We start from the raw sequence: 23,370 nt of genomic DNA, 5'->3' as shown, positions 1-23,370 counted from the left end.
AAAATTGGGAAGCGGATTTTCTGAGTCGTCAGACATTGCATCCGGGGGAGTGGGAACTCCATCCGGAAATCTTTGCCCAAGTCACTCACCTGTGGGGCATTCCAGACATGGATCTGATGGCCTCTCGTCAGAACTTCAAAGTTCCTTGCTACGGGGCCAGATCCAGGGATCCCAAGGCGGCTCTAGTGGATGCACTAGTAGCACCTTGGACCTTCAAACTAGCTTATGTGTTCCCGCCATTTCCTCTCATCCCCAGGCTGATAGCCAGGATCAAGCAGGAGAGGGCGTCGGTGATCTTGATAGCTCCTGCGTGGCCACGCAGGACTTGGTATGCAGATCTGGTGAATATGTCATCGGCTCCACCTTGGAAGCTACCTTTGAGACGAGACCTTCTTGTTCAGGGTCCGTTCGAACATCCGAATCTGGTTTCACTCCAGCTGACTGCTTGGAGATTGAACGCTTGATTTTATCGAAGCGAGGATTCTCAGATTCTGTGATCGATACTCTTGTTCAGGCCAGAAAGCCTGTGACTAGAAAGATTTACCACAAAATTTGGAAAAAATATATCTGTTGGTGTGAATCTAAAGGATTCCCTTGGGACAAGGTTAAGATTCCTAGGATTCTATCCTTCCTTCAAGAAGGATTGGAAAAAGGATTATCTGCAAGTTCCCTGAAGGGACAGATTTCTGCCTTGTCGGTATTACTTCACAAAAAGCTGGCAGCTGTGCCAGATGTTCAAGCCTTTGTTCAGGCTCTGGTTAGAATCAAGCCTGTTTACAAACCTTTGACTCCTCCTTGGAGTCTCAATTTAGTTCTTTCAGTTCTTCAGGGGGTTCCGTTTGAACCCTTACATTCCGTTGATATTAAGTTATTATCTTGGAAAGTTTTGTTTTTAGTTGCGATTTCTTCTGCTAGAAGAGTCTCAGAATTATCTGCTCTGCAGTGTTCTCCTCCTTATCTGGTGTTCCATGCAGATAAGGTGGTTTTACGTACTAAACCTGGTTTTCTTCCAAAAGTTGTTTCTAACAAAAACATTAACCAGGAGATTATCGTACCTTCTCTGTGTCCAAAACCAGTTTCAAAGAAGGAACGTTTGTTGCACAATTTGGATGTTGTTCGCGCTCTAAAATTCTATTTAGATGCTACAAAGGATTTTAGACAAACATCTTCCTTGTTTGTTGTTTATTCAGGTAAAAGGAGAGGTCAAAAAGCAACTTCTACCTCTCTCTCTTTTTGGATTAAAAGCATCATCAGATTGGCTTACGAGACTGCCGGACGGCAGCCTCCCGAAAGAATCACAGCTCATTCCACTAGGGCTGTGGCTTCCACATGGGCCTTCAAGAACGAGGCTTCTGTTGATCAGATATGTAGGGCAGCGACTTGGTCTTCACTGCACACTTTTACCAAATTTTACAAGTTTGATACTTTTGCTTCTTCTGAGGCTATTTTTGGGAGAAAGGTTTTGCAAGCCGTGGTGCCTTCCATTTAGGTGACCTGATTTGCTCCCTCCCTTCATCCGTGTCCTAAAGCTTTGGTATTGGTTCCCACAAGTAAGGATGACGCCGTGGACCGGACACACCTATGTTGGAGAAAACAGAATTTATGTTTACCTGATAAATTTCTTTCTCCAACGGTGTGTCCGGTCCACGGCCCGCCCTGGTTTTTTTAATCAGGTCTGATATTTTATTTTCTTTAACTACAGTCACCACGGTACCATATGGTTTCTCCTATGCAAATATTCCTCCTTAACGTCGGTCGAATGACTGGGGTAGGCGGAGCCTAGGAGGGATCATGTGACCAGCTTTGCTGGGCTCTTTGCCATTTCCTGTTGGGGAAGAGAATATCCCACAAGTAAGGATGACGCCGTGGACCGGACACACCGTTGGAGAAAGAAATTTATCAGGTAAACATAAATTCTGTTTTTTTCTGAAACAAATAGCTTAAAGTAGGGCTTAAATGTCAGCAGCATCTAAAAATTGCAAAACAGCTCAGCACAGAGGTGGAAATGGGCCAGCAGTTAAAAGGTTTAATGTTTCAGGATTCTGGGTGGCTGAAAAAAAAACAAACATGCAAAGGTGGGATGGGGGTGTGCTCTGGGCAGGTTGGGATGTTTTAAACTTAATTCTTCATTGTCATATCTCTTAAAGATGATTATAACAGTCTGTATATATTTTTATTCACACATTAATATTACCCTTATTTTTCATGTTGTTGTATAGGCAATCTTCATGATTCCAACAAATCCTCCACCAACCTTCAGAAAGCCGGAACTTTGGTCAGATGAATTCACAGACTTTGTAAAGAAATGTCTGGTAAAGAATCCTGAGCAGAGAGCCACTGCCACACAGCTATTACAGGTATGTGTGCGCACCCACTATATACTAGTCTAGCAAAGATAATTTGATGGAGCTTGGATGACAGATGCACTCACATCTTGGTGAAGCTGTAATCCAGACTGGTGAATATGGTTTTATTCCCTGCTTGGGGCTTGATTTATCAAGCCCTTCCCCTCCTATGACTGCAGATTCTCACAAGAGAACCTGCAGTCACGATTTATCAAGTAGTTGTCATTAGACTGCTGCTTCCTTACCCTCTTCTCCACCTCTTAGATTGACAGCTCCTGCCCGTGCGTGCGTGTCATTTCATTGCAGTCTGTGTTTTTCTGATGGACTAGGTTTGCAGCAGTAGACAGTCATAATTTTTTTCCTCACACTCTGTTATGCAGGGAGTTTGTAGACTTTATTAGCGCTACTGATGGCCATTGTTTTGTGTAGAGGTGATGCAGAGTCTCAACTGACTTCGCTCTGAGCATGCAGGGATTAATATTTATTTCATACAGGTGGCGAGAGTCCATGATTCATTACTCATGGGAATTACCCTTCTCTACCACTAGGAGAAGGCAAAGAGTCCCAAACCACAAGAGCTCTGTAAAACCCCTCCCACCTCCCACATACCTCAGTCTTTACTTTGCCTCCGCTGGAGGTGGTTGAAGAAGGAAGATGTGCGTTTGATTCTTCAGAGAAAGGTGTTTTCAGTCTATATATTGAGGCCCGGTTTCCCCTCGGAGTACAGTGCTTGTCAGAGGGATGTATTTGGGGTATGGTTTATGATTCTTTGTTTCACCTCATGGGAAATTTTTCATAAACCCTGTATAATCGGTCGCATGGATTTGTCTTTTGCCTCCCTTTATGGATCATGGTTTCAATACTGGTTTGGCTGTTTGCTGCTTGTTAACCCCTTGAGTGCTAATGACGGCTCAGAGCCGTCATTAGCACTCAACTACTTTTTTCCAATCTGGGGGCCCCCACCAGCTCCTACCCCGGCGATCGGGCCTGCATAGTGACAAGCATCGCCGGGGCTTCCCGTTACGTGCGGTGACATCACGCGCAATGACGTGATGACGTCACCGCGCAACTTTATTTAAAATTGTCCATACAAAGTATAGGGAAAGGGGGCATGCTGCTTAGAAACTTGTATCTCAGGGATCTAAGCAGCTACAGACCTACCATTGGAAAGGTTATCGTCTAACCTTTCCAATGGTATAAGTCTTGGGGATCTGGGGGAAAAAATAAAAAAGTTAAAAAAAAAGTTTTTTTTAAAATAGTAAAAAACAAAAAAATATAAAATTCAGCTTAGCACTCAAAGGGTTAATGGATGAGTGTCTATTGAATAGTGCTGTTGTAGTGCTTCCTACCATGACATTTTTTTAAGGCTGCAGTTTTTGAAGCTTTTTGCTGCTATCTCACTTTCAAACCAGCAATAAAGGTATTTCTTTCATGTAATTGGGAAGAGTCTATGAGATAGTGACATCAGAAGTTTCCCAAACCTCAAAATGCCTATAAATACACCCCTAACCACACCCACAATTCAGTTTTACAAACTTTGCCTCCTATGGAGGTGGTGAAGTAAGTTTGTGCTTGATTTTTATGATTTCTTCTGTGATAAGTGCTTCTAAGTATTCTGAAGCCCAATTCCTCTCAGAGTACAGTGTTTGTCAGAGGGATGTGAACAGAGTATCGCCTGTTTGATTTTATGGTTTTCCTCGCAAGAAATCTTTTCAAATGTTCTCTGTTATCGGTCGTAGGGATTCATCTCCTACCTTCCTTTTCAGATTGACGATATACTCTTATATACCATTGCCTCTGCTGATAGCTTTCAGAACTGGTTTGGCTATCTGCTATATGTGGATGGGTGTCTTTCGGTAAGTATGTATCATTATTTTAATACACTCTCAGCTATGGTTTGGCACTCTATGTATTAATATAAAGTTTTAATTATATGTATTTTACTTATTTGCCATGAGTCAGGTCTATGTGTATTTTCCTTTGCAGTCCAGCAGTTTCGTTATGGAAATCATGTTTAGGAAGTTTGTTTTACCTGAAGTATAGTCTTTTTTTCAATTTGACTTGTTTTTTCTTGGAAAACTTGCGGACAAATTAGGCTTGCGAGGGCGCAAAATGCTGTTATTTATTGTCATTCTTGGAGCGAGAATTTTTTTGCGCACGAATGTGCGTCTGTCATGATGCAAATTCGTAATTTCCTGCGTCTTGGTTGACGCTAGATTATTTGGTGCGAAATTATGTTATGACGCAAGTTGCGTAATTTCCGGATGGATGTTGGCGCTAACATTTTTTTCTCAACTTCCTTTTGCGTTGTGCGTCCGTCATACTTGGCGCCAAAATGTTTTGTTTTATTTTACCTCACTTCCTATATGCTCCTTTTTTGCCAATTTTAGCATTTGCATTTTTTCCTATTCCTGAAACTGCTATATGTGGAAATAAGATATTTCTGTTTAATGTTTTTCTTTTTCTACATTTTACAAGATGTCTCAATCTGATTCTGTCTCAGCAGCTGCTGTAGGAACCATGCTGCCTGAACACTTTTCTACCAAAGATAAGTGTATCTGTTGTAAGCTAGTGGAGATTATATCTCCAGCTGTAGTATGTAACAGTTGTCATGATAACCTTTTGAATGCAGAAAAGGTTTCTATTAGTGCTAGTACAGTATCTGTTGTTCCTTCAACATCTAAAGTACATGATATCCCTGTTGAAATGAAAAATTATGTTGCTGATGCGATACAGAAGGCTATGGCTGCTATACCGCCTTCAAATAAACGTAAAAGGTCTTATAAAACTTCTCATAATATTGATGAAATTTGTAATGACCGGCAACATACTGATATTTCCTCCTCCTGATGAGGATCTTTCTGATTCAGAAGATCCTACTTCAGACATTGACACTGATAAATCATCTTATCTTTTTAAGATTGAGTATATTCGTTCTTTGTTAAAAGAAGTGTTAATAACTTTGGATATTGAGAAGTCTGGTCCTCTTGATAATAAATCCAGTAAACATTTAAATTCTGTCTATAAACCTCCTGTGACTACTCTTGAGGGTTTTCCTGTTCCTGATGCTATTTCTGATGTGATCGCTAAGGAATGGTCTAAGCTTGGTACTTCTTTTGTTCCTTCTAAAAGGTTTAAAAAGTTGAATCCTTTGCCAGTGGCTTGATTAGAGTTTTTTGGAAAAAGTACCTAAGGTTCATGGGGCTACTTCTACTCTTGCTAAACATACTACTATTCTTATGGAAGATAGTACTTCTTTTAAGGATCCTTTAGATAGGATGATTGAATCTTATCTAAGGAAAGCTTATTTGCATTCTGGCTATATTCTCAGACCTGCCATTTCTATGGCTGATATTGTGTCTGCATCTACTTTTTGGTTGGATAGCTTAGCACAACAGGAAAAAGACTCTGATTTGCATAGCATTGTTAGTTTGCTTCAACATGCTAATCATTTTATCTGTGATGCTATTTTTTATATCATCAAGATTAATGTTAAAGCTATGTCTTTGACTGTTTTAGCAAGAAGAGCTTTATGGCTCAAATCATGGAATGCTGACATGAGATCTAAATCTAGGTTACTATCTCTATCATTCCAGGGTAATAATTTGTTTGGTTCCCAGTTGGATTCTATTATTTCCACTGTTACTGGGGGGAAGGGAGTTTTTCTGCCTCTAGATAAAAAGTCTAAGGGGGAAATCTAAAGCTTCTAATCGGTTTCGTTCCTTTCGTAAGAATAGAGAACAGAAAACCGCTCCTTCCCCTAAAGACTATGGCTCCAATTGGAAGCCATCCTCGAATTGGAAAAAATCCAAACCTTATAAGAAACCAAAGCCAGCCCCAAAGACTGCATGAAGGTGCGGCCCTCAATCCAGTTCTGCTGGTGGGGGGCAGATTGAAATTATTTTAAGACGTTTGGGCAGGTTCCATTCAGAATCATTGGATTCAGAATATTGTCTCTCAGGGTCACCTCCTGTGATAAGATTTTCTCTCTCTCACGTTCCAACAAATCCTGTGAAAGCTCAGGCTTTTCTGAAGTGTGTTTCAGATCTAGAGCTTTCAGGAGTAATTGTACCAATTCCAATTCTGAAACAGGGTCTGGGTTTTTATTCAAATCTATTCATTGTCCCGAAGAAGGAACATTCTTTCAGACCAGTTCCGGATCTGAAGTTTTTGAATCAATTTGTAAGGGTCCGAACTTTCAAGATGGTGACTATAAGGACTATTCTGCCGTTTGTTCAGCAAGGTCATTACATGTCCTCAATAGACTTACAGGATGCGTATCTTCACATTCCGATTCATCCAGACCACTATCGGTTTCTGAGATTTTCTTTTCTAGACAAGCATTACCAATGTGTTAATCTTCCATTTGGCCTAGCGACAGCTTTAAGAATCTTTTTGAAGGTTCTCAGTGCCCTTCTATCTGTAATCAGAGAGCAGGGTATTGCAATGTTTCCTTATTTGGACGATATCTTGGTACTGGCTCAATCTTTTCATTTAGCGGAATCTCACACAAATCAACTTGTGTTGTTTCTTCAAAGACATGGTCGGAGGATCAATTTACCAAAGAGTTCTTTGATTCCTCAGACAAGGGTCACCTTTTTAAGTTTCCAGATAGATTCAGTGTCCATGACTCTGTCTTTAACAGACAAGAGACAAATGAAATTGGTTTCTGCCTGTCGAAACCTTCAGTCTCGATCATTCCCTTCAATGGCTATGTGCATGGAAGTTTTAGGTCTCATGACTGCAGCATTGGACATGATCCCCTTTGCTCGTTTTGATATGAGACCTCTGCAGCTTTGCATGCTGAATCAATAGTGCAGGGATTATACTCGGATATCACAGTTGATATACTTAAATCCCAACATTCAACTCTCTCTGTCCTGGTGGTTGGACCATCATCAGATTCTTCAAGGGGCCTCTTTTGTTCACCCTTCCTGGACTGTGATTTAACAGATGCAAGTCTCACAGGTTGGGGAGCTGTCTGGGGGTCTCTGACAGCACAAGTTGTTTGGAATCCTCAAGAGACGAGGTTACCAATGAATATTTTAGAACTCCGTGCTATTTTCAGGGCTCTTCAGGCTTGGCCTCCATTAAAGAGAGAATCATTTATTTGTTTTCAGACAGACAATATCACAACTGTGGCATATGTCAATCATCAAGGGGGGACTCGCAGTCCTTTAGTGATGAAAGAAGTATCGCTGATACTTTCTTGGGCGGAATCCAACTCCTGTGTAATTTCCGTGATATATATCCCAGGTGTAGACAATTAGAAAGCTGATTATCTCAGTTGTCAGCCTTTACATCCAGGGTAGTTGTCTCTCCATCCAGATGTATTTTGTCAGATTGTACAGATGTGGGGTCTCCCTGAAATAGATCTGATGGCTTCCCAGGTACCTTTCCAGGTCCGGGGATCCTCATGCAGAGATGGTGGATGCATTAGCAGTTCCTTGGTTTTACCAACCTGCTTACATTTTTCCGCCTCTAGTTCTTCTTCCAAGGGTGATCCCCAAGATCATATTGGAACAATCACATGTGTTTCTGATAGCACCAGCATGGCCTCACAGATTTTGGTATGCGGATCTCGTCCGGATGTCCAGTTGCCAGCCTTGGCCACTTCCTTTAAGGCCAGACCTTCTGTCTCAAGGGCCGTTTTCCCATCATTATCTCAAATCGCAAAATTTGAAGGTATGGAAATTGAACACTTAGTACTTAGTCATAGTGGTTTCTCTGACTCCGTGATTAATAATATGCTACAGGCTTGTAAGTCTGTTTCAAGGAAGATTTATTATCGGGTTTGGAAAACCTATATTTCATGGTGTTTTTCTCATAAATTCTCTTGGATTCCTAGAATTTTACAGTTTCTTCAGGATGGTTTGGATAAAGGTGTGTCTGCAAGTACCTTGAAGGGACAAATATCTGCTCTTTCTGTTTTATTTCATAGAAAGATTGCTAAACTTCCTGATATTCACTGTTTTGTTCAGGCTTTGGTTCATAGCAAGCCTGTTGTTAAATCAATCTCTCCTCCTTGAAGTCTTAATTTGGTTTTGAAGGCTTTGTAGGCTCCTCCTTTTGAGCCTATACATTCTTTGGATATTAAACTACTTTCTTGGAAAATGTTGTTTCTTTTGGCTATCTCTTCAGCTAGAAGTTTCCGATTTGTCTGCTCTCTTGTTAGTCTCCTTTTCTGATTTTCCATCAGGATAAGGCTGTTTTGCGGACTTCATTTAAATTTCTTCCTAAGGTTGTGAATTCTAACAACATTAGTAGGGAAATTGTTGTTCCTTCCTTGTGTCCTAATCCCAAGAATACTCTTGAAAGATCTTTACATTCTTTGGATGTTGTAAGAGCTTTTAAATATTATGTCGAAGCTACTAAAGATTTCAGAAAGATTTCTAGTCTATTTGTTGTTTTTTCTGGTCCTAGGAAAGGTCAGAAAACCTCTGCCATTTCTTTGGCATCTTGGTTAAAGCTTTTGATTCACAAGGCTTATTTAGAGGCGGGACAGTCTCCGTCTCAGAGAATTACAGCTCATTCTACTAGATCAGTCGCCACTTCTTAGGCTTTAAAGAATGAAGCTTCGGTTGATGAGATTTGCAAAGCAGCAACTTTGTCTTCTTGGCATACATTTAGTAAATGTTACCATTTTGATGTATTTGCTTCTTCTGAAGCAGTCTTTAGTAGGAAAGTTCTTCAGGCAGCTGTCTCAGTTTGATTCTTCTGCTTATGATTTAAGTTTTTTTCTTGAAATTTATGTGAAATTTATAAGAGAGACGTATATTTTTGTGAATTTAATTTTTTCAGCGGAAATAGCTGTTTTTATTTTATTCCTCCCTTTCTAGTGACTTGGGTATTTCTATCCTATACGTCACTAGCTCATGGACTGTTGACAATTACATGAAAGAAAACATAATTTATGTAAGAACTTACCTGATAAATTAATTTCTTTCATATTGGCAAGAGTCCATGAGGCCCACTCTTTTTATGGTGGTTATGATTTTTGTATAAAAAGCACATTTTATTTCCAGTTCCTCTTTTTGAATGCTTTTTTATTCCTTATTTTTTCACTCCACTACTTGGCTATTCGTTGAACTGAATTGTGGATGTGGTGAGGGGTGTATTTATAGGCATTTTGAGGTTTGGGAAACTTTGCCCCTCCTGGTAGGATTGTATATCCCATACGTCACTAGCTCATGGACTCTTGCCAATATAAAAGAAATGAATTTATCAAGTTCTTACATATTTTTTTTTTTTTTTAAAAGATACATAATCCCTTTTTTACCCATTCCCTAGTTTTGCATAACCAACACAGTCATATTAATACACTTTTTTCCTCTGTGATTACCTTGTATCTAAGTCTCTGCAAATTGCCCCCTTATCTATATGACACACATGAACTAATGCCTTTTGGTGGTGAAAAACTGTCAAAATGCATTGATAAGAGGCGGCCTTCAAGGTCTAAGAAATTAACATATGAGCCTTCTTAGGTTTAGCTTTCAACTAAGAATACCAAGAGAACAAAGCAAACAGTGTTATAAAAGTGCATTGGAAAGTTGTTTATTTTGGACTAGACTGTCCCTTTTAATGAGCTGTGCATTTAGAACTTTAAATAATGCGATATGTGGAGTAAGTTTAAAACCACATATAACAGTTGGGATAATGTAGTGTCTTGTAACCCTTTGTTCCCCCAAAGATAGTAAGTAAAATGTATCTCTTGAATCATATGATTTAAAATCATGGTGGATTTGATTTAAAACAATTTAAATCACGATTTAGATCACTAGTCTGTAAGACAGATTTTCATTTTTAGAATAATACATTTTCTGAATATTTTTCCAGTTATATCAGACCATTATTGATTTGGTTATATATAATTAGATATGCATAGATACTGTAGATCATTCAAATGAATGAAATTATTTGGAGGTGAATTATTTCCAGTTTAATTAGCTTATGAATCATATCTGATCAACTTTTCACCTGCACTTTATTGGAAGGAGAAAAATTATTACATTAATTATAAAAATTAAAATAGTTATATTTAACTAAAACAATAATATTATTGAATGCTTGCCCCTCCCTCCACACAGGTCCTTGTGCAGGACTATTCCACTCCAAACAATCTTCTATTCAGTGAGCTTCTTGAAACTTAGTATGGGTTTATTCTGTGTACATAGATTTGCAGGGGAGCAATGGCATTAAAGGGACAGTAAAGTCAAAATTAAAAATGTCATGTTCTTTCTGAATCATGAAAGTTTAACAATTTTCTAACTGACTTAGCTTATTTGCTTTGTTCTATTGGTATCCATTGTTGAAACGCCGGTGTAGGTAGGCTCAGAAACAATGCACTACTGTGAGCTAGCTGCTTGTCACGGTCTCACGCAATGTGTTTAGCTAGGTTCCAGTAGAGCATTGCCAACTGTGCTTGTTAATTTTATAACATTTTGCTGTGAAGAAGGGACGTGTTATTTCTGCTGACACAAATTCACAGTTTTGACAACTACAAACCCAATAATATGTGATAAGATCTTCAAGATAGAAAAAATGTCCAAATAATCTGACTCTGTGAATGGAGTAATAGAATTAATTTACCAAAAAAACACTTTTGGATTATAATGTTTCTTAAATAAAAACGATCTTTAGATTGATATTTTTTTTTATTTGAGTCAGATTTTTTTTTTTTTTAAATGCTTTTTGAGAGGGGGGGGGAGATCTGATTTAAAAATAATAATAAAAGAAAAGATTTTTATCCACCCTGATTAAAATATATCCAGAAGTTTAGAAGGAAACTATTGTACATAATTTCTGGTTTCAGTTGACTGATTTGTTGGAGTGCTCAGTGTAAACTGCTTATTTGTGCTGTAATGCAGGACGGTGGAGAACTGGCTGTTTGTAGAGGACCAAAAAGAAAAAGCCCTCACATACAATAGCTGTATTTAATATTTAAATTGTCAAACAATAACTGAATACAAACAATGGGTTTTGCCATTTCATCTTGCTTTCTGTACGTTCATCTTACTTTGAACAAAAAAGAAAAAAAGTTTTAAAATGACACAATTATTAGAAACAATATAGTATATCAGTCTGATCCAGCCTAACAATGTCAGTCCAGCGCCCAAATACCAAGCAATTCTGCACAAGGAACATGGCAACTCAGACGATTGTTACACACACATATATAACATATATATATTTACGCCGGGGTTAGGTTCCAGAAGGAATTGTTGTAAATCGAAACCGTTGTAAATTGAAACCTAGTTTATAATGTAAGTCAATGGGAAGTTAGGGAGTTAGGTTCCAGGCCCTTCTCAAAATTGTCATAAGTAACACCTAATACATTATTTTTAAAGCTTTGAAATGAAGAATTTAAATGCTAAACAGCATTATAAACCTAATAAAATCACACAACACAGAATATATAATTAAACTAAGTTAAATGAACAAAAACATTTGCTAAACAGCATTATAAACCTAATACAATAATCACACAACAAAGACTTTACTTGCATTTTTCTGCAAACAGTTCTTTCTATGCATTCCAATCTGGACTGCTTTATAGACAGGAAGATCTTGTTCCTTTGCAAGCTGCTCGATAGCTCAGGTCTAGTTAAACTGATTAATTTCAGCTTGCTTGGCTTGCTTATCTTTGCTGCAACACAAGCGGACAGCTCCACCTACTGGCTATTTTAATCAATGCACTGCTTCTCAATGCTTTTACATAGCAGTCACATGACTGAACAAAAAGGTTGTTATTCTGAAACGGTGCAAATCGAACCGTTGTAAACTGAGGGCCACCTGTGTGTGTGTATATATATATATATATATATATATCGATGTAAATATTTGCGTAGGAAATTAGCACATCTAGGCAAGATTCCCCGCTTTCTTTTCCCCAGAAATACCTCCTATACAATGTTACCAATGCACAAGGGAATTCTGGGTAGGATATGCAAATTCTCAGTTTCTTTCATGTAATTAGCAAGAGTCCATGAGCTAGTGACGTATGGGATATACATTCCTACCAGGAGGGGCAAAGTTTCCCAAACCTCAAAATGCCTATAAATACACCCCTCACCACACCCACAAATCAGTTTTACAAACTTTGCCTCCTGTGGAGGTGGTGAAGTAAGTTTGTGCTAGATTCTACGTTGCTATGCGCTCTGCAACAGGTTGGAGCCCGGTTTTCCTCTCAGCGTGCAGTGAATGTCAGAGGGATGTGAAGAGAGTATTGCCTATTTGAATTCAATGATCTCCTTCTACGGGGTCTATTTCATAGGTTCTCTGTTATCGGTCGTAGAGATTCATCTCTTACCTCCCTTTTCAGATCGACGATATACTCTTATATATACCATTACCTCTACTGATTCTCGTTTCAGTACTGGTTTGGCTTTCTACTACATGTAGATGAGTGTCCTGGGGTAAGTAAGTCTTATTTTCTGTGACACTCTAAGCTATGGTTGGGCACTTTTATATAAAGTTCTAAATATATGTGTTTAAACATTTATTTGCCTTGATTCAGGATGTTCAACGTTCCTTTTTTCAGACAGTCAGTTTCATATTTGGGATAATGCATATGAATAAATCAATTTTTTCTTACCTTAAAATTTGACTTTTTTCCCTGTGGGCTGTTAGGCTCGCGGGGGCTGAAAATGCTTCATTTTATTGCTCATTCTTGGCGCGGACTTTCTTGGCGCAAAAATTTTCTTGTCATTTCCGGCGTCATACGTGTCGCCGGAAGTTGCGTAATTTTTTTTGACGTTTCTGCGTTTGTGGCACCATTTTTGGCACCAAAAGCATTTAGGCGCCAAATAATGTGGGCGGCTTTTTTGGCGCTAAAAAATTTGAGCGTCATTCTTGTCTCCACAATATTTAAGTCTCATTATTTATTGCTTCTGGTTGCTAGAAGCTTGTTCATTGGCATTTTTTTCCCATTCCTGAAACTGTCAATTAAGGAATTTGATCTTTTTTGCTTTATACGTTGTTTTTTCTATTACATATTGCAAGATGTCTCACCCTGAATCAGAAGCCACTTCTGGAAAAACGCTTAACTGAGTTTCAGTTCTACCAAAGCTAAGTTCATTTATTTTAAATGTTATAAATGTTTATCTTTAGCTATGGTTTGTAATAAGTTATTATGATATACTTTTACATGCAGGATCCATTAGTGTTTATGCTTTATATATTTCCATTCTTACATCTTATGTACAAGAAATATTTAGAAGATTTATAAGAAATATTTTTCTGATTCTATTTTAAAGGCTTTGTCTGACTTCGTGCCTTCTAATAAAAATTTTAGGTCTTTTTCACTTCTTTTTTAATTATTGAAGTTTCAAATGACCAACAACATACTGATTTATCCTTCTCTGATGATGTTTTTTCTCTTTCAGAAATTTTCTTCATCAGATATTGACACTAACAAATCTACTTTTTTATTATTTTTCTATTATTAAAGTACATTTGTTCTTTGTTGAAAAGGTGTTGATTATTTTGGATATTAAGGTAACTAGTTCTTTAAGACTAGCTGACACTATTTCTGCCTATTTATTTCTTCTGTGTTTTCAGAGGTTTTCTTTCCATTTCCCCATTCTAGGGAATGGAATAGGCTGAGAATTTTCTTTTATTCCTTCTTCAAAGGTTTTAAACTATATTCTTTGCCAGCAGTTAAATTCAATAAGGAGGGTTCTCCAATTTATTGGGGCTATCTCTACTTCTACTAATTATGCTATTATTTCTATAGCAAAATAGTATTTATTTTCCTTTAGATGGTTGTATCTTATTTATGGAAAATTGATTAGTTTCAGGTACTTTTCTTGGTCCTGTGATTTATTTGGATATTGCTAGCATTGTTAAGGGACAACATTTACTAGACTAGGTGCTGTTGCATTTGTCTGTTGTTTTGCATTTATTGATTATGCAAGTCCTCTGTATTGACTGGTCCTTTAAACTGGACTATCATGCTAATAATTTCATTTGTGTCTTCATTTTATTGAATATTTTCGCAAATGAGGGTTATTCTATGTCTTTAGCTATTTTAGCTAGAAGAATTTTGTGATTTTTAAAAAAATAAATAAATAAAAAATTCATATTTCTTAACTGTTACTCTGGGCTTCAATATTGAGTTCTAAGACTAAAACTTTAAGCTTATACTAGTCTGGTTGTTCTTATTGAGGAACGAATTCCTGAGTTCTTTCCCAAGTAACATGTTTATAATTGGGGTTCTAAATCAGCTCCTTAATATTGCGATGTACGTGCCGTATTCCAGCTTGGCTGGTAAGGGGCAGGTTAAGACTTCTTTGAAATTTATTTGGTTCTATTTTGTCCAAATTTCTTTGATTTTATTCCAGTAAGGCTAACACTTTCTTTAAGTGTGTTTCTGTCCTATATATTTTGGGTACTGTTGAAGCATGGCTGGGCATCCATGGGGTTCAAGCGCTGCTCAGACCTGGAATCTTCTGGGGTATTTCTTCCAGTTCCTTTTTTAGGAACCGGGTTTGGAGTTTTATTCAAACTATTTTGCCTTTTTATGGTCATTGATAGCATTATTTGTTTTCATTAGATACAATAAATGCATATTTTCATTTTTCTGGTTTCATTCAGATTATTTTCTGAGGACGCGGAATCTCATATGATTCACTTGCTCTTCAGGACATAGTTAGAGGATCTTTTTTTCAAAAGCTCTTGATTCCTCACACAAGGGTCACCTTTTTTAGGTTTCCAGATAGTTTGTGTCACTGTCTTTGTCTCTATCAGACAAGGGATAATTCTATTGGGTTCCGTCTGTCGGTACCTTTAGTCTCTATTATTTCCTTCAGTTGCTATATATGCATAGAAGTTTTAGGTCTTATGGCCACAGCATTGGATTCAATTCCCTTTGCTCATTTTTACTAGAAAGAACCTTTTCAGTCTTTTATGAGTGTGGTTTCTTCAAGAACATGGTTGGAGGATCAATTTACCAAAAAGTTTGTTGATTCCTCAGACAAGGGTAACCTTTTTAGGTTTCCTGATAGATTCAGTGTTCTTGACTCTGTCTCTGTCGGACAAAAGACGTCTGAATTTGGTTTCAGCTTGTCGAAACCTTCAGTATCAATCTTTCCCTTCGGTAGCCTTATGCATGGAAATTCCAGGTCTTATGTCTGCTGCATTGGACGCGGTCCCCTTTGCTCATTTTCACATGCGACCTCTTCAGCTCTGTATGCTGAACCAGTGGTGTAGGGATTATACAAAGATATCTCAATTAATATCTTTAAAACCGATTGTACGACACTCTCTGACGTGGTGGTCAGACCACCATCGTTTAGTTCAGGGGGCTTCTTTTGTTCTTCCAACCTGGACTGTGATTTCAACAGATGCAAGTCTGACAGGTTGCGGAACTGTTTGGGGGTCTCTGACAGCACAAGGGGTTTGTGAATCTCAGGAGGTGAGATTACCAATCAATATTTTGGAACTCCGTGCAATTTTCAGAGCTCTTCAGTCATGGCCTCTTCTAAAGAGAGAGTCGTTCATTTGTTTTCAGACGGACAGTGTCACAACTGTGGCATATGTCAATCATCAAGGAGGGACTCACAGTCCTCTGGCTATGAAAGAAGTATCTCGAATTCTGGTATGGGCGGAATCCAGCTCCTGTCTAATCTCTGCGGTTCATATCCCAGGTATAGACAATTGGGAAGCGGATTATCTCAGTCGCCAAACGTTACATCCGGGCGAATGGTCTCTTCACCCAGAGGTATTTCTTCAGATTGTTCAAATATGGGGACTTCCAGAAATAGATCTGATGGCTTCTAATCTAAACAAGAAGCTTCCCAGGTATCTGTCCAGATCCAGGGATCCTCAGGCGGAGGCAGTGGATGCATTGTCACTTCCTTGGAAGTATCATTCTGCCTATATCTTTCCGCCTCTAGTTCTTCTTCCAAGAGTAATTTCCAAGATTCTAAAGGATTGCTCGTTTGTTCTGCTGGTGGCTCCAGCATGGCCTCACAGGTTTTTGGTATGCGGATCTTGTCCGGATGGCCACTTGCCAACCGTGGACTCTTCCGTTAAGACCAGACCTTCTATCACAAGGTCCTTTTTTTCCATCAGGATCTCAAATCCTTAAATTTGAAGGTATGGAGATTGAACGCTTGATTCTCAGTCATAGAGGTTTCTCTGACTCTGTGATTAATACTATGTTACAGGCTCGTAAATCTGTATCTAGGAAGATATATTATCGAGTCTGGAAGATTTCCATTTCTTGGTGTTTTTCTCATCTTTTTTCTTGGCATTCTTTTAGAATTCCTAGAATTTTACAGTTTCTTCAGGATGGTTTGGATAAAGGTTTGTCTGCAAGTTCCTTGAAAGGACAAATCTCTGCTCTTTCTGTTCTTTTTCACAGAAAGATTGCTAGTCTTCCTGATATTCATTGTTTTGTACAAGCTTTGGTTCGTATAAAACCTGTTATTAAGTCAATTTCTCCTCCTTGGAGTTTGAATTTGGTTCTGGGGGCTCTTCAAGCTCCTCCGTTTGAACCTATGCATTCGCTGGACATTAAATTACTTTCTTGGAAAGTTTTGTTTCTTTTGGCCATCTCTTCTGCTAGAAGAATTTCTGATTTATCTGCTCTTTCTTGTGAATCTCCTTTTCTGATTTTTCATCAGGATAAGGCGGTGTTGCGAACTTCTTTTTAATTTTTACCTAAGGTTGTGAATTCTAACAACATTAGTAGAGAAATTGTGGTTCCTTCATTGTGTCCTAATCCTAAGAATTCTAAGGAAAGATTGTTGCATTCTTTGGATGTAGTTAGAGCTTTGAAATATTATGTTGAAGCTACTAAAAATTTCCGAAAGACTTCTAGTCTATTTTTTATCTTTTCCGGTTCTAGGAAAGGTCAGAAGGCCTCTGCCATTTCTTTGGTGTCTTGGTTAAAATCTTTGATTCATCATGCTTATGTCGAGTCGGGTAAAACTCCGCCTCAAAGGATTACAGCTCATTCTACTAGGTCAGTTTCTACTTCCTGGGCGTTTAGGAATGAAGCTTCGGTTGATCAGATTTGCAAAGCAGCAACTTGGTCTTCTTTGCATACTTTTACTAAATTCTACCATTTTGATGTGTTTTCTTCTTCTGAAGCAGTTTTTGGTAGAAAAGTACTTCAGGCAGCTGTTTCAGTTTGATTCTTCTGCTTATAATTTCAGTTTTTTTCATTATAAGATTTAAACTTTATTTTGGGTGTGGATTATTTTCAGCGGAATTGGCTGTCTTTATTTTATCCCTCCCTCTCTAGTGACTCTTGCGTGGAAGATCCACATCTTGGGTAGTCATTATCCCATACGTCACTAGCTCATGGACTCTTGCTAATTACATGAAAGAAAACATAATTTATGTAAGAACTTACCTGATAAATTCATTTCTTTCATATTAGCAAGAGTCAATGAGGCCCACCCTTTTTTCTGGTGGTTATGATTTTTTTGTATAAAGCACAATTATTCCAATTCCTTATTTTTTATGCTTTCGCACTTTTGTCTTATCACCCCACTTCTTGGCTATGCGTTAAACTGATTTGTGGGTGTGGTGAGGGGTGTATTTATAGGCATTTTGAGGTTTGGGAAACTTTGCCCCTCCTGGTAGGAATGTATATCCTATACGTCACTAGCTCATGGACTCTTGCTAATATGAAAGAAATGAATTTATCAGGTAAGTTCTTACATAAATTATGTTTTTTTTTTGCTTCAAAATACTGTTTTAACATAGCTATCCTTTTAACAGGATTATTGCAGCAAACTAGAAATCACTCACTAGACAGCCTGTTTCGTTCTTTTTGGAACTCATCAGTAGGAGATAGATTTCTGGTTGCTGCATTGGTAAAGCTATTTTCAAGGTTAAACCAAAATTCATTAAAATTATGGGGGGAGATAAAAAAAAAACTGAAATTAAAATCCTCCATGTCTCTTAATTTTGAAATTTCAGTTGATTAAAATTTTGAGACATGGAGGATTTTAATTTCAGTTTTTTTATCTCCCACCATAATTTTAATGAATTTTGGTTTAACCTTGAAAATAGCTTTACCAATGCAGCAACCAGAAATCTATCTCCTACTGATGAGTTCCAAAAAGAAAGAAACAGGCTGTCTAGTGAGTGATTTCTAGTTTGCTGTAATAATCCTGTTAAAAGGATAGCTGTGTTAAAACAGTATTTTGAAGCAAAAAAACTGAGAATTTGCATATCTAATTTGCATATCTTACCCAGAATTCTCTTGTGCATTGGTAACATTGTTTATGAGGTATTTCTGGGGAAAACGAGCAGGGAATCTTGCCTAGATGTGCTAATTTCCTATGCAAATATTTACATTGATTTAATTTTGAGACATGGAGAATTTTAATTTCAGTTTTTTATCTCCCCCCATAATTTTAATGAATGAAAAAAAAAATAAATAAAATATATATATATATATACACATATACACATTCACACACTCTCACACACACATTCACACACGCACACATTATTTTCTGGACTATTCAATAGCTCCAGGACAATGGACATAAGCATCATTACATCCTATCTTAAAGGGACACTGAACCCAATTTTTTCTTCGTGATTCAGATAGAGCATGCAATTTTAAGCAACTTTCTAATTTACTCCTATTATCAATTTTCTTTGTTCTCTTGCTATCTTTATTTGAAAAAGAAGACATCTAAGTTATTTTTGGTTCAGTACAATGGGCAGCACTTGTTTATTGGTTGGTTAAATGAATCCACCAATCAGCAAGAACAACCCAGGTTGTTCAGCAAAAATGGGCCGACATCTAAACTTACATTTTTGCTTTTCAAATAAAGATACCAAAAGCACAAAGAAAATGTGATAATAGGAGTAAATTAGAAAGTTGCTTAAAATTGCCTGCTCTATCTGAATCACGAAAGAAAAAAATTGGGTTCAGTGTCCCACTCAGTAGCTTTTCATATGGGTCGCATGAAAGCAAACAGCACATAAAACTCCAATACAACTCGCATGTTAACTCTATTCTGCACCTTGAGCATAACTAGAAACTCACTCTTTCATGACACTGTAAATTACAGTGTATAACAGTCTTAATCTTTCTGGAGATAACGCTCCTTTTTTTGGTATTGAATAACTTTTATGAGCTAGTTGCTTGGATATCTGATTTTAGATGGAAGCATTCCAAATGAAATAAATATCAGATCTCTAAGTGCTGGTATTCACTGATTGCTCAAATGATTAACAGATCCTGGAGCTTGGCCCTTTGAGTGACTTATTCTAGGTCAGTGACATATAGTGCATGGAATGTGGTGAACTAACATATAAAGGGCATCATCTAAGATTATTGCTAGCCTTTTGGTTTCCTATGTGGACATTCAGGATGAAGAGGGGGAGGTATTTGTACACTCGCAATAAAAGCATTGGTATAGAGTGTTTAACCTCTCATCTTTGGCGTTTTGATGACTTTCTGTGTATATTTGGAGACACATTATAATGTTTCTTTTTGGCAGAATTACAAAGGTGTGGTTAAAGGGACATAAAACCCAATTCTTTTCTTTCATGATTCAGATAGAACATACAATTAAAAAAAACTTTCAAATGTAATTCTGTTATCAAATTTTCTTAGTTTTTTCTGTTATCCTTTGTTGAAAATCAGGGATGTAAGCTCATGAGTGTGCACGTGTCTGCAGCACTATATGGCAGTGGTTTTGCAATAATGTTATACATTAGCAGGAGCACTAAATGGCAGCACTATTTCCGGTCATGTATTGCTTCAGGCATGTGCCTGTTGCCTACCTAGGTATCTCTTCAACAAAGATTATCTTGAGAACAAAGCAATTTTGATTATAGAAGTAAATTGGAAAAAATTTTTTTAAATTATTGTATTCTCTATCTAAATAATGAAAAATTTTTTTTTTAGGTTTAATGTCCCTTTAAATGTGTGTGTATGTGTGTGTGTGTGTGTGTATGTATGTGTGTGTGTATGTATGTGTATGTGTGTGTGTATATATGTATATATGTATATATATATATATATATATGTATATGTATCAGTGTTATTTTGGTATCTAAATCTCTGGACTAACATGACTACTCCAATCAACTTGTATGTATATACAGTATATATATATATATATATATATATATATATATATATATATATATATATATCCTTATTTTCTACTGGATATCGTTATCCACTGGATTGCACCTAGGGCAATACTACACATATGTGGTGTGAGTGCTTGACCCCAATTGTGTGTGTATGTGTGTGTGTGTGTATATATATATATAGAGATATAGAGATATAGAGATATAGAGATATAGAGATATAGAGATATAGAGATATAGAGATATAGAGATATAGAGATATATATAGATAGATATATAGAGATATATATAGATAGATATATAGAGATATATATAGATAGATAGATAGAGATATATATAGATATATATATATATATATAGATAGATAGATAGAGATATATATATATATATATATAGATAGATAGATAGATAGATAGATAGATATAGATATATATATATATATATAGATAGATAGATATATATTATTTTTTTTTATTTTTTTTACTTGTTGAAGTAATAACTGGAAATGTGTAGTTACAGCCCCAGCAAATATTTTATTATGTGTGTAATACTATTGATGAAGCCCTAGGAAATTACTAAATTAGTTTGTATAGAATACATTTTCCTTGTATTAAATAGTAGTTGATTTTGTTGAATAAATGAAAAAGGAGGTGCCCTTTGCAAATTCCATAAGCCTTGAGGTGGTCAAAAAAAATAATGCAACTGGAAATGGAGGTTTACAGTTAATGAGCATTTTCCTTACTTGGAGTATACAGTATAAGGTTACACATGTGCATGCCTTCATGGCATCGAAAACCAACAAATTGTATTATAATTGGGTTTAAAGATATTTTAGGAATGACTCAAATTAAGCTCTTTCCTTGTTTATAGAAGATATTATCTTTTTTTTTTTTCTTTTTTCTTCTCCCCGCCATTCCCTGAATCAGATTTCAAAAACTCTAAGCTTGCAGACATGGAACACAGATTTGGTGAAATAAACAGTAGAAATGGCTACTTGTATGTGGTCACTAATTTATGCTGTCAGTTTGTTAAATATATTTTTGGTTGAAATTAAGTAACAGTGGCTGTTTGTTTTCAGATGTCATATAATCACCAGCCTACATATTTGCTACCTACTGCACATTTCCTCTGCACAATTAATGGATCTATTCAATTACACTTTTTCTGTCTAGATTTATTTGGGATTTATAATGCTGGCCTAATAAAGAAACAAAATATTATGTTTCATATGCTTTTACTAAGCTCCCGCATGTTTAAATCACGGAGGAATAAAGATACAGTGGTTCTATGTTCACAAAAATAGCAGGGGAATGCATTTTTAAGTTAGATTTTTTTTTAATTGTAAGTAAATGAAGAATGAAAAAAGACAAAGTAAATGTTTGTATAGGAGTAGAAAATCACTTATTAGACCATTAGTCAATCTGCACCTAGAATATGTTGTGTGTTAATATATACACATAGATACATATTAACACACACAAAACATTCATATATGTACACACACACACACATATGTGTGTGTGTGTGTAAATAATTATATATGCTTTTGTTTTAAAGAAACCTTGTACTCCGTAATGTACGGTGATGCATGTTTACGCACAGCATTTACAAGAATGTTGCTAGTCAGGTGGCTTTTATGAAGTAGCCTGGTGAGGGCAGATCATTACTTGGAATAATATACCATTTTCTGTTATTCATAAATGGTGCTTAAACTATAAAGAGCACAAGTTTACTGCACAATTCAACATAAATTGCTTTAATGATAATTTGTGCAGCAGACATTGAAAACATGGATAAAAAGCTGGAGGTTTAATTGTTCATTTAGAGCAATGCCTTGTCTTATTAGACTTACTGTGCTAGCCCGCCGGCATTGTGGCTGAAATTTTGGTCAGCTGAGAAGTCTACCTGTGACTTAGTAGTACAGCCTAGGTTTCTCTTGTAAGGTGTATCCAGTCCACGGATAATCCATTACTTGTGGGATATTCTCATTTCCAACAGGAAGTTGCAAGAGGACACCCACAGCAGAGCTGTAATATAGCTCCTCCTCTAACTGTCATATACAGTCATTCTCTTGCAACTCTCAACAAGCAAGGACGTTGTAGGAGAGAGTGGTTAAATATAGCTAGTTTATTTTCTTCAATCAAAAGTTTGTTATTTTTAAATAGTACCGGAGTTGTGCTATTTTATCTCAGGCAGTAAATAGAAGAAGAATCTGCCTGAGGTTTCTATGATCTTAGCAGTTTGTAACCAAGATCCATTGCTATTCTCACATATGTCTGAGGGGATTACACAGATGAGGTAACTTCAGCGAGAGAATGGCGTGCAGTTTATTCTGCTATCAGGTATGTGCAGTTATAATTTTTTCTAGAGATGGAAAACACTAGAAAATGCTGCTGATACCGGATTAATGTAAGTTAAGCCTGAATACAGTGATTTAATAACGACTGGTATCATGCTTACTCCCAGGGGTAATACCCTTATGATATTTACAATATAAAACGTTTGCTGGCATGTTTAATCGTTTTTATATATGCTTTGGTGATAAAACTTTATTGGGGCCTAGTTTTTTCCACATGGCTGGCTTAAATTTTGACTAGAAACAATTTCCACTGTTGTAGTATAAAAGTTACAGTTGGTGCAGTTAAAATTACAAACTGTGACATCCAGCTTCCCTCAAAGGCCCTCTGAATGCTATAGGACATCTCTAAAGGGCCCAAAGGCTTTCCAAAGTCGTTTATTGGGGAAGGTAGGGCCACAGCTTGCTGTGGCAGTTGGTTGTGACTGTTAAAAAACGTCTATTTCGTTTTTTTGATCCGTTTTTTGAACTAAGGGGTTAATCATCCATTTGCAAGTGGGTGCAATGCTCTGTTAGCCTATTATACACACTGTAAAAATTTCGTTTGATTTACTGCATTTTTTCACTGTTTTTCAAATTCTGACAAAATTTGTT

At 36.9% G+C, this 23,370-nt stretch overlaps 1 protein-coding gene across 1 annotated transcript in view; it reads left to right on the top strand.

Moving 5' to 3' along the window:
• STK3 (serine/threonine kinase 3) overlaps window positions 1-23,370 on the top strand; it is an 803,389-nt gene that overhangs the window by 427,276 nt on the left and 352,743 nt on the right. Inside the window, exon 7 of the mRNA XM_053715241.1 lies at window positions 2,220-2,357. Within this exon, the coding sequence (XP_053571216.1) occupies window positions 2,220-2,357 (138 nt within the window). The remainder of the gene's footprint in view (window positions 1-2,219; window positions 2,358-23,370) is intronic.

This window comes from Bombina bombina, chromosome 5, assembly GCF_027579735.1.
Source record: "Bombina bombina isolate aBomBom1 chromosome 5, aBomBom1.pri, whole genome shotgun sequence".
Classification (NCBI taxonomy): Eukaryota; Metazoa; Chordata; class Amphibia; order Anura; family Bombinatoridae; genus Bombina; species Bombina bombina.
Note: the sequence above shows the minus strand (reverse complement) of the source record. Positions and strands in the feature narration are given on the sequence as shown.